The 11,811-nt window shown below is 43.0% G+C and overlaps 1 protein-coding gene across 3 annotated transcripts; it reads left to right on the top strand.

Moving 5' to 3' along the window:
* Positions 1-3,553: 3,553 nt before the first annotated feature.
* LOC109642037 (SERTA domain-containing protein 3-like) lies at positions 3,554-8,124 on the top strand. Of its 3 annotated transcripts, none has more exons than XM_020106672.2 (2): positions 3,554-3,701; positions 4,993-8,124. In XM_020106672.2, exon 2 carries the CDS (start codon positions 4,997-4,999, stop codon positions 5,768-5,770), a length of 774 nt encoding a protein of 257 aa, XP_019962231.2. In that variant the 5' UTR covers positions 3,554-3,701; positions 4,993-4,996; the 3' UTR covers positions 5,771-8,124. The 3 variants fall into 3 exon arrangements, with proteins under 3 accessions (XP_019962231.2, XP_069391648.1, XP_069391649.1); XM_069535547.1 differs by having other exon boundaries at positions 3,636-3,752; XM_069535548.1 differs by lacking the exon at positions 3,554-3,701 and adding an exon at positions 4,001-4,024.
* Positions 8,125-11,811: the final 3,687 nt, after the last annotated feature.

Genomic DNA, 11,811 nt, shown 5'->3' with positions numbered 1-11,811 from the left:
GCGTGTGTGGTGTGATTTGAATCAGGTTTTATTCAGGTTTCACTCACTTCTGTTAGTAGAACAGTTCTGACCTTTGGATGTGGATGAGCCTGAAGAACTGAAGCTGATAATATACTTGATGTGTTAACTCATGTCGCCAAAATATCAAAATCAACAATTAGTTAGCTCTGCTTGAAACACCCGGGTCGAATCCTTTCTGCTTCTGCAGTGTTTTAAAACGTCTCATAGAGAATGCACACGTGCTGGAGTGTGTTTACGGAAGGTGGTGTTTCCAGGGTTCTTCTCTCCTCGGCTACTCCACCTTATCTTCAGTTTCAGGGAAGTGTAAGTTATTTTGCGATCCCACTGTTCCTTCATATCTGTCGTACTTGAGTCTTAAATCTTTCGTCTTAAGTTTCAAACTGCAGAATCATTTTAGAAATAGGTCAAAAATTCATAGTGTACTTTTTAAATTGTTTGGGGAACTGCAGATCTGGTTTGTAAATCATTACCTTCTAGCTTGCAGGTAAACAAGGGTGAAATAAGCAGTGGTGAAGGAAGTACTCAAACATTTTACTTTGAAATTTCTAGAGCATTTATCTAAACAAAGTTAAAGAATGATTAGCAAGAAAAAGCAAAATAAGAATAAATATAATATATTAAACAATTTGATAGTTTAACTCAATACGTTGTAAAAAATGTAGTGGAGCAGAAGTAGAGATGATTGTTATATTTGTGAGTATTTTGTTATTTCCAACCAAAATGTATTAGAACGTGACCAATGGCCATGTATGGACTTCAGATCTCAACCTTTTGATAAGCACCTGAAGGCAACACGAGAGCAGCAGCCCGTCAGTACTAATTAACCCTGAAGTCAACTCACGTTTTCGACGGCAGCGTCGTCGTCCGACAACAGACAATACATGTATTATGAGCAGAGCACGTTATTATCATAATGCGGCTCGGAGTAATTGCTTCCAGACATGTCAGAAGTTAAGAAACACGCCCACTGGAACATCACATGGTGTAACAGTTACAGTGCACGTTTTAAAACCCTGCACGGATTCTCTGCATCACATTCATCGTTTTCTCCAGTGCTGCTTTTTCAAACTATCGTCTCTTTCTCTGAGTCTCTTCCCTCCGGCTGCTGTTTTGCTGACTCACCAAGAGGCCATTAATCTTTAACTATAGTCGAACCAAGACCAGGCAGCAGGCCAACGTGCAGAGTAAGACACAATTTTATGCACAAATACCTTTTGACTGATTCAGACAAGACTCACACGAGAAAATATTTCATTGCGACATGTTTGAGAATATGAAATCTCTGCTCGCTGAATTGTAGCATTCATTATCATTACTGAGCGCAAAGTAGCCACACACAGACAATAGTTCTGTTCTGTTGAATCCATCGCAACGCTGCATATCTAATGCAGAATCTCATGGTCCAACGTCAACACGTGAGAGAGCAGGAGGACAAAGGTCTCACTGCAGCCGGAGACAAGTCAAATCAAAGTGATCTGTGACTGGAGCCATAGCTGTGGATTTGAAGGTGGCGTTTAAATACAATAATACTTTGTCTGATCAAATATCTGAACAATACAATATTGTATCGATCAAAGACAGAGGTTCTTTTACATGGACAATGTTCACACTGTTATTCTGATGACGATACTTCTCTGATTGAGCTGTTTACATGAGTTGCTAATAGAATATTCCATTTTTATATTATATTTATATTTCCAATGAATTACCTTAGTGAGTGATCTGTTGCTCTGAATGAGACGTTATATAATTTATAATCCAGCTCCTCAATGACACATTAAAGTGGTGATAGTCTGTAATTTTCATCAAGAAGCCAATAATGAATTGATGCTACTACAAGTTGTGTCTCCAGAATGACTCTGTAGTTTCTTTGCAGTCAAACCTGGAAACAACATTCATTTAATTCTTTGTTCTTGTGTGAGAAGTATTTGAAAATGTGTAGATTTCTAGATTCAGGTTTATCGATTATATCATTCCAGCCACATCTGTAAAAACATACAAGGTGTGTTTTTCTGGACAATACTAAAAAAAGCATCATCCTGAAGTGTAATCAGGTTAAATTGTGAATCGTTCTGTATTTTTACCTTTTGACACATTCAGCTTCTCTGTGTTTTGGTTTTTAACCGTGTATTCTAGAGGCCCTGCCGTTGTGTTCTCGAAACATCTGTAGATGTAGGTCGGCAGCTCTGCACAGAATATTTACTTTCTGCTGAGAACAACAGGAAAGAAGAAGTTTGAGTGAGTCTGTGGCAGGTTCAAGAGGAAGAGGCGGAAATACCGTGAATGAAGAGTTTCCTTACATGGTCTTCGCCTTCCCCCGCTCCTACGTCACATCCTCCCCTCTGAGTCATCTGTCTCTTTAAAACGCTGCGTTCAGGTGCTCACTGAAACCTCATCTGATGTCTGATGTTGCTTTAAATCCTGAACGTGAGGATTCCAACTCATTTCACGTTGAATTTAGCAGAAAATCAAAATCACTCATGAAAAGTTTTTAGTTACTTGACACGAATAGTTAAAAAAAAATCCTATTTTATGTTAACATTTAAAATGTAACGTGATAATAAAAATAAATTATATATTGGTGGCTAATTATATATTAATTGTCTTAATATTGCCATCATGTGTTTCTTCCTCTTGCACATCTGGGACATAAAGTGTATTAATTCGGTATTGTCATTATATTTACTGTACTTGAGTACTGCTGCTCTCTATCTCTATTTCTTCACACTCCAGGGCTAAATATTACACTCCACCATTTATGTCACTTAGATATGTAGGTTTCTCTTTGGATCATGGTTTTGCATGAACGTAGAAATCAGGTTATAAAATATGAAGCGCAGTTAAAGATTAAACCAGACAACAATATAAAGAGACGTCCAAAGTAGCTTCATCTTCCTAACTCAAATGTTTCTTTCACAACTGAGTTTTAAACTGTTCCATGATCTCCATCTGCTCTAAGATACAGAATCCAGAAGTGTTAGATATGAGACAAGAGGTAAAACATTATAAAATGGTTTAGATAGACGGTGAGATCAGACCTATGAGAAGGAACACGGACGGACAGAGGGACAGAGGGATAGACAGACAAATATACAGATAGAAAGAAATATATTTAATTGATTCCAAAGGATATTTGTTGGCCCCAGTAGCTTCAATCACACCAACAGGGCAAGAAAATCATTTAAATGTCGTCTTAAAGGTCATTTAGTCTGAAAACATGACGCTGTTTCAGTTTCAGTTGAATGACCAAAACCCAAACATATGATACAAATGTTTGAATCTGTTTTTTACGAAGGTAAAGCAAGAAAGAATGAACATTTCTCCGCCTCATATTCCCCCACTCAGGCCGCTCACGTGTTCTTTAAAGATATGATGCTGGTTTTTCCGGGACGCCCCTGAACGCAGCAGCCTCACATTCGCTGCCCCGTGAGAGGCGGAGGCGGAGACTTGATCAGCGGCACATTCCACCAATCAGAGGCGGCCTTTGCGCTCAAGCCCCGCCTCCTCCGCACACAGTACATTCCTCTCAGAAGAAACGAAATCACACGAGACGAGCGCGAGACGAGGAGGTACTACTACATATATGTACTTCATATACTTTCTATACTCTGCTCTACTCCATACATGAAGACACTGTACTCCTGAGGATATTTACACATGAGGATACTCTGCATCTGAAGGTACTACACACATGATACTACTTTACATCTGAAGATACTCTGCATCTGAAGGTACTACACACATGATAATACTTTACATCTGAAGGTACTACACACATGATACTACTTTATACATGAAGATACTCTACATCTGAAGGTACTACACACATGATAATACTTTACATCTGAAGGTACTACACACATGATAATACTTTAGACATGAGGATACTCTACATCTGAAGGTACTACACACATGATAATACTTTATACATGAAGACACTCTACATCTGCAGGTACTACACACATGATAATACTTTATACATGAGGATACTCTACATCTGAAGGTACTTTGCATCTGAAGGTACTACAAACATGAGGATACTCTACATCTGCAGGTACTATACACATGATAATACTTTATACATGAGGATACTTTACATCTGCAGGTACTATACACATGATAGCACTTTACACATGAAGATACTTTACATCTGATGATACTTTACAAGAACAAGTAAGGTTGTCATTTGTATTTTATTATCATCTGAAACTAGTTTCTCCTCCTGGAACTTGACTCTGAGCTGAAGTCTGATACAGGGGTCAGGGTATTAAAGTAAAGTAAAGTAAAGTAAAGTGAAGTAAAGTAAAGTAATTATTACGTAGTTTGATTTTAAAGACTTGAAACTGAAGGACTGAGTTTGTTATTCATACATTTAAATGTTTCATTTGAAATCACAGCTCGATTCTGCTCACATGGAATCAAACTCATTAAACAAGTTTTAATAGTAATTGTAGTAATTGTACTTCTCATGAGTAAAGTATGTGAGACAGTGATGTGTGTGTGTGTGTGTGTGTGTGTGTTACTCAGCCATGGATGATGAGTAAAGTCAGTCTGTGTCTGAACGTGACTCATCGCAGCTCAAATCTTCACACCCACCTTCTAAACTTCTTCTGATCTCATGTTAATATCTGTGAGAAACTACTTTAATGTACTTGATCTCATGTTAATATCTGTGAGAAACTACTTTAATGTACTTGGTTGGTTATTATTTAAAGGGAGTGGGGGAGGGGCCATGTGTCAATGGTTGGCACACACACACAGATGATGTATTTACGTTGTGTGAAATAAACAAAACTCATTTTGTTAAGTTGAGCTGATGTTTTGACGACAGGAAGTAGAATGTCTCTCTTGTGATGAGGTCACGATGAGTCACTTTGTCTCGAAGAGTTTCTTGTGTTTTTAAATAAAGTTGTGGTTTCAGCTGCTCATTGTTCTGATCACGTTGTAACTGACGAACTCTCTCTGGTGAAGGACGATGTTGGGTCGTGGCGTGAAGCGAAAGTGGAGCTGCCTGGAGGAGCTGGAGGTGGAGGTGGTCCCCGCCGCGGTGACGGAGGAGAAGGAGCAACGTGGGGAGGTGGAGCTCATTGTGGCGCCGTCCAAATCCGAGACGAACCACCTGCAGCAACGTCAGCTGGTGCTCGGCCTCTGTCTGGAGAAGCTGCAGCGTTACCAGGCCGGGATGGAGCTCAGCCTCCGTCGCTCGGTGCTGCTCATCAACACGCTCCGGCAGATCCAGGAGGACATACAGAGCGACGGGGCTGGAGCCTGCAGCCCGGACGCACTCCACAGCGGCGTCCATCCTGACTCTCGTCTTCTCAGGGACGACTTCAGGGAAGACACGCCGGTCACTTGCCCCGGTTGTGCAGAGGGTGACGGGGACGACCTGCCTCTGACTCCACCGCTGTCCCCCGAATTCCCGTCTCAGGAGGCAAACAGCTCGACGGACCAGCAGAAACCGCCCACCGCCACGATCGGTGCTTTTAGTGATGCAGTAAACGCCATGGGCTACCTCAGCGACCTCACCCTGGACAACATCTTTGAGGACATTGACACGTCGATGTACGAGACTTCAGATCTGCCTTCTGCGTGGGCGACGGGCTCTTTGTGGCCCGTCAGCGTGACGATGTGGGCGGACGAGGACGTGAAAATGCGCTCGCCAGGCCACGGCTCACCTGGGAGTCTGCAGTCATGTCTGATGGACCTGAACGAGCTGGACCACATCATGGAGATCCTGGTGAAGTCTTGATCGCCAGGATTGTGGATGTTTACGACTCTTGGTCCATTAAAGACGTGCAGCTTCTCTGACCGAGGATCCAACACCGACGTCAGGGTCGAGGATGATTTGGGATTTTTTTTTTAAAAGGCTCCATTTGACATTTAACTGGAAAATGAGTTTCAAACTTCGGCTGATGTGAAGAAAACGTTCACTTTAAAACACGTTTGCACTGTTTCTGTGGCTTCAAACGGGAGAAACAGACCAAACATGCAGCTGGAAGATCCAGAAAACAGATAGACTGAGAGAATCTGCTGTTTCTCTCTGTATCGCTCTCTTCTGAACTGGGATTTGTTTTTTTTTACGTGTTATTTTCTGATATTTTATTGACCAAATTATTTATCAGTTATTTCAGAAAATCTTCTAAAGTTGGTTTAGAGCGTCAGACACAAAGTCCGGCTTCAGGTTGTCTTTTGAGTAATCTGTGAAAAAAGAAAATTGCAGCACTGGCGAGGGAAGTGTTGTAACAGACGGCTCGATGCCGTTCAACAGTGTTAACGTGTCAAGAGAGGTGTGTTGAGTGTTGATGTCACTTTTCTCTGTTTGTTTGTTTTTTAAATTAAGTTTTTATGTGAGTGAGTGAATCCACTGCTCAGGAAGAAGGAACCTGATCCGCCGGTGTGTGTGTGTGTGTGTGTGTGTGTGTGTGTGTGTGTGTGTGCGTCACTCCGGCTGTTAGACCGGCCCCTGGTTGATTATTAATTGAAATCCCTTCAGTCACTTGAAGAGGGCGTGCTTCAGCGGGACTGGAGGGCAAAGGCCTGGGTTCTGGATCTTTAACGTAGGAACGGCTCCGAGGGTCGACCGTCTACACGCCGGTTTGGCCGGTGAACAGGTGAATGTGGCCACTGAAATTTGGGGATTTAGCCAAATTAGTAAACTTCCAATCCCGAGAAACGAACGCCACGCTCACGTCCAATCACAAGAGGAGCCGGTCCGGCTTGATTATTATTATTATTATTATTATCATGAATGAAAAATGGCAGCAGACTTTATTTTGTGCTTTGTTTTTTCTTTGGGTGCGAGTGTAACTTATCGTTTTACGCGGTGTGATGGCGGCCATTTTGCTTTTGGCGACCCCATCCAATCAGTACAAACTGTACAAGTAATATCCTGTCACCATGACGACGCCACGTGAACAGTTGCTCCTCGTCGGCAGCTGGTGTTTAAATCCAACGAAGCATCGCACGTGTATTTTAAATGTCTGGTTCTGACCGAGGAGACGATCGCCTCGAGTCAACGACGAGTTTGTCTCAGAATTGTAAATGACGACAGACGCCTGTGTATTTTTATTGCCATGTCTTTATACGTGTTTCTCCCGGAAACTCTCGTCTCCTGTCCGACAGAAGAGACGAAGAGATCAGAAGGTCGGAGACGAATCAAGAAGCTCGACCTTCACTTCCTGTGGTTTACTCCTGTTCTACCTCCGTATGTCAGTTAACCTGGACACTGTGTGAGTCTGTGGAACTGATGGACTCCATCTACAGCTGTTTATTCATTGTCTGTGAACTGGGCTGATAATCTCACGCCACCCTGGACGACCAAAGTAATCCGTCCTCATCTTCATCTCTGGTCCACAACGTGCCTTACTACTGTTTTTTTAATCATTATTCGTGTTGGGGGCGTTCGTCGAGCCTCATTGATAAAAAAAACCTAAGAGCAGCGGCGGCCGTTATGTAAAAGCAGCGAGCCTCAGAACCGTCATTGTTTCCTGCCTCTTCTTGGTCCTTTTTGTTTTTTCTCTACGCTCACTGAGCGCTGCTGGAATATGAGCTTAATGCTTCCTGACAGGCTGACAGTGAACTAGCTGAGGGAGGAGGTGGCAGCCCGGGCCAGGAGGGAAAAATAAGCAGTGGTGGAGGAGGAGGAGGAGGAGGAGGAGGAGGAAGAGGTGGGAGGTGGTGGAAGAAGGGGCTTTGCGTCATTAGCTAGGAGGAGTTTGAAGCTTGTTTTGCCCAGACTCGGACCATGGACCAATCACACGAGGCGTGGGAGGGGCGGGCTGCTGCCTCAACAACTTGTTTTCCCTCCTGATGCACAGACACCGTGGATCAGCTGGATTTCAGCCTGTGAAATAAACCACTTCTGTTTTTTCCCCCACTTACATAATCCATCAGCCTGAATGAATCGAACCAACAGAAAGCTGCAGTGTTATTTATAACGGTGGAGAGCGCAGACGGCCTTTAAAGCACAAGCTGTGTGTGGTTGATGATGATGCACATGCAACTGAAGGATGCTGGGTAATGAGACGATGATTAATAATGTATTGTATTTTTCTGTGGAATATTTTATAGATTTTATTCAATAATACAGTAAAAGAAAATGAATTGACTGTGTGAGTCTTCATTCCATTTACACAACATCACTCTGAGCTGGTGGTCAAACAATAAAACTAATAAATGCACGTTTGATATTTCTGCAAAACCTCTTTAAACATAAAAACACGTCTGTAAAGCAGCCACGCAGAAACAATGAGCTGCTCTGTTGTTTTACGCCCTCAGTGTTGCCTCAAAGGCTTCAGTAAAACATGCAGGCTTAACCCCCCCCCACTGAATCTGATGCTGTAACTCTGTACGTGAGAAGTGTCAGCCCCCTAAAGTGTCCGAGTGAGAAGACAGCAGCAAAATGTGTGGAAAATTTCAGTGAGCGAGTCGATGAGGTTGATGAGAATGACACGTGACGAAGACGAGGAGATTCCAGATGTTTTGGGGATCAGGGCCGAAGCCGGTGTGGACGAGCTGTAAACTACAACATTGATCTTTCCGCAGCACAATTTACACGTCATGTCCCGCCTCCTGCTGCTCTACAGGCTCCAGCCCTCGCCTGAATGTCCCCCACATGTCCCCCACATGTCCCCGTCCTTCTGAACCAGTTGGACAATCTCCTGCTGCTGCTGCTTCACAGGACGAACACTGACTCTGGAGTTCATGTCTGAGACTTGAGGCAGAGTCGGTCGTTTGTTTTTAATTTGTTGAAATCCTCCTCACATCCCGATTCCATGATAACTGAATTCAGAGCTGATTGTAAAGTTACGTGATGACGCCAGAGTTGTTGTTCTGACTACGTGTGAGTTGTCATGAAGTCAGTTTCCATATTCCGACATCATTCAACATGTTGAACTGCAGCACTTGACCAGGAGAGGGCCTTACAGGCAGTGCACAGCCTGCGAGTCTCAGCTCAGGGCAACAACGAGCCCTTTGGTTATTCCCCCCCCCCCCCATGCAAGACTGAGGAGTCAAACGAAAGCAGAGGCTGCCCCCTGCAGGAGGCTTTGAGGAGAAGCAGGCGTGTGCTGGTGGTGAGCAATGACTGTGCAGATTCAAAACATCTTGTGTCCTGTGGTGTTTGTTGATGTTGTCGTGTGCTGTCGCTGCAGCTGCATCACTAAGAGCCGGTGTCGGATGCCGGGAATCCGATCCGCGCTCGAAGCCCGAGCTCGTGCTTTCCGGTGAAGCAGGACCCACAGGTTGTTACAGTGGGTTAACAGGGTTCCTCTGAGAGTCACTTAGTTCCCTGGAAACTGTCCCAGCCGAGGAAAGTGTTGAGTGAGAAGCTGCATCTCGTGTTTCACCTTCTCCTCTGCTGCAGATCTGCAGCTCTGTTATTCCTCTACTTACAAAGAACCAATGGAAAAACGCTCTGTGACCCAAAAAAAACATTTTAACAGCGAAATGTTCTTGAATGTTCAAACTGCACATTATCAAATCTTGAACTCGGTGTATTTCAGAGGATGCACATGCTCGTTTAAACTCTAGTTACTCGTGTTGACAGAAAAACACTGAGATGTAAAAGTCTCACGAAATGGAAATTATAAAATAAAATGTGATTTACTGTCTGTAATTATTCTAATTAACAACACAAAGCTGCTGCTCCGCTTAAAATTCAATTAAAGGAGGCTCTGCTAAGACTTAATTAGGCCTTTTACTATTTACGTCTGTGTGTACATGTTCGCTGATTGACCAGACTGCAAAGATAAACACTGTTAAGTGGGAAAATAACTGGAACAGGACACAGCGAGATATTTCCACCCGTCAGCCCCGGTTAGACTTTACATTCAGAGATAAATCCACTGATTAAATGTTGGACTTCAGGTTTTTGTTCACCACTGCAGAGTTTTCGCTGCAGGTCCTCGTGCTCCTCTGTGGGTTTGATTCCACAGGAGCAGAGTTACAGTCGATGATGTCGGCGAGACGACCGTTCAGGGAGTGGCCTCATTTAAGAGGAGGAGCAACACGTGCACGTCTGCACACAACCACTGCTACAGCTTCCATTTAAACACGAGAGGACAGCGTGTCCGTCTATCTGTCCATCTGTTCATCTATCTATCTGTCCATCTATCTTTCTTTCTATCTATCTATCTGTCCATCTATCTATCTGTCTATCTATGTATCCGTATATCTATCTATCTGTCCGTCTAAATATCTTTCTATCTGTCTATCTATCTATCTGTCCGTCTATCTATCTGTCCGTCTATCTGTCCATCTGTTCATCTATCTATCTGTCTGTCTATCTGTCTGACTATCTATCTATCCATTTATTTATCTTTCTAACTGTCCATCTATCTATCTATCTATCTTTCTTTCTATCTATCTATCTATCTATCTATCTATCTGTCCATCTATCTATCTGTCTGTCTATTTGTCTGACTATCTATCTATCTATCGATCTATCTATCTGTCCGTCTATCTATCTGTCCGTCTATCTATCTTTCTTTCTATCTATCTATCCATCTATCTGTCTATCTATCTATCTATCTGTCCGTCTATCTATCTGTCTATCTATCTATCCGTATATCTATCTATCTATCTGTCCATCTATCTATCCGTATATCTATCTGTCCGTCTATCTATCTTTCTTTCTATCTATCTATCCATCTATCTGTCTATCTATCTATCTATCTGTCCGTCTATCTATCTGTCTATCTATCTATCTGTCTATCTATGTATCTATCTGTCCGTCTAAATATCTATCTATCTTTTTATCTATCTGTCCATCTATTTGTCCGTCTTTCTATCTGTCCATCTATCCATCTGTCCATCTATCTGTCTATCTATCTATCTATCTATCTATCTATCTTTTTATCTATCTGTCCATCTATCTATCTTTTTATCTATCTGTCCATCTATCTATCTTTTTATCTATCTGTCCGTCCCTCGGATGACACAGCACAGTAGTGAAGGTACAGTAAGGGACAGTATGAATTCTGCGGAGCCTCAGTCTGGGTTTAGTGTTTCTCTGCAGGCAGACGTTGGTTTTCTGCGTCGCAGTAAAACCAGTGTTTGGCTCAGGAAGCCTCCGTCCACTGGGCTGACTCAGCAAACACAGAGCAACCACCTCTGCTGCTGCGAGACAACGGGACGGACAGACACAGCAGCACCGGTCAATAAACACTCTGTCGAGAGGAAGCTATGAAGCGACAGAGTATAATATAAATATAAAAAGACAAACATCAAATCCTCTGAATGAAGACGCTGGAATAAACCATGGTTTCTCACCGATACATGAATTCAATCAGATGATTTTTAAGGCGAAAGTTGAATCAAAATGTCAAAAAGTAGGAAGAAGCAGAATTTAAAAACGGAGAGAATAAAACGACATGTATGTGTGAGTGACACAGGCATTAAAAAAAAGACTTCCTGTCTTGTGACTGTGGGTCATTTCTCTCCTGATGAAGGAGATGCAGGAATGTGTCCGACAGGCTGCGAGACTCAAGAACAAATTCCTGTTTGTGCAAAGATCTGTAAGTGATTTACAAGCTCCGCTCAGAAACCGTGGAGATCGAGTGCAGGTCCGACAACTGACCTAAACACCCGCGTTCACAGAGAAACGGATTCGAGGCGGCATCATTCATTCTTCACAGGGAAACAAATTAACTGCTGGTATGTTGTTTTCGTGACGAGACCTGCTGACTGACTGCGGGACGGACGGACGGACAGACTCGCAGACGTGATGGATTGTGAGCGCGGCGTTCTTACAGAGGCCGTGACCCTCGACCACGTGGACTCGCTAATTGA

Source organism: Paralichthys olivaceus, chromosome 12, assembly GCF_024713975.1.
Source record: "Paralichthys olivaceus isolate ysfri-2021 chromosome 12, ASM2471397v2, whole genome shotgun sequence".
Taxonomy (NCBI): Eukaryota; Metazoa; Chordata; class Actinopteri; order Pleuronectiformes; family Paralichthyidae; genus Paralichthys; species Paralichthys olivaceus.
Note: the sequence above shows the minus strand (reverse complement) of the source record. Positions and strands in the feature narration are given on the sequence as shown.

Bases quoted from the DNA above. Each gene is read 5' to 3' on its own strand.
- LOC109642037 (XM_020106672.2), top strand. From the start codon at position 4,997: ATGTTGGGTCGTGGCGTGAAGCGAAAGTGGAGCTGCCTGGAGGAGCTG.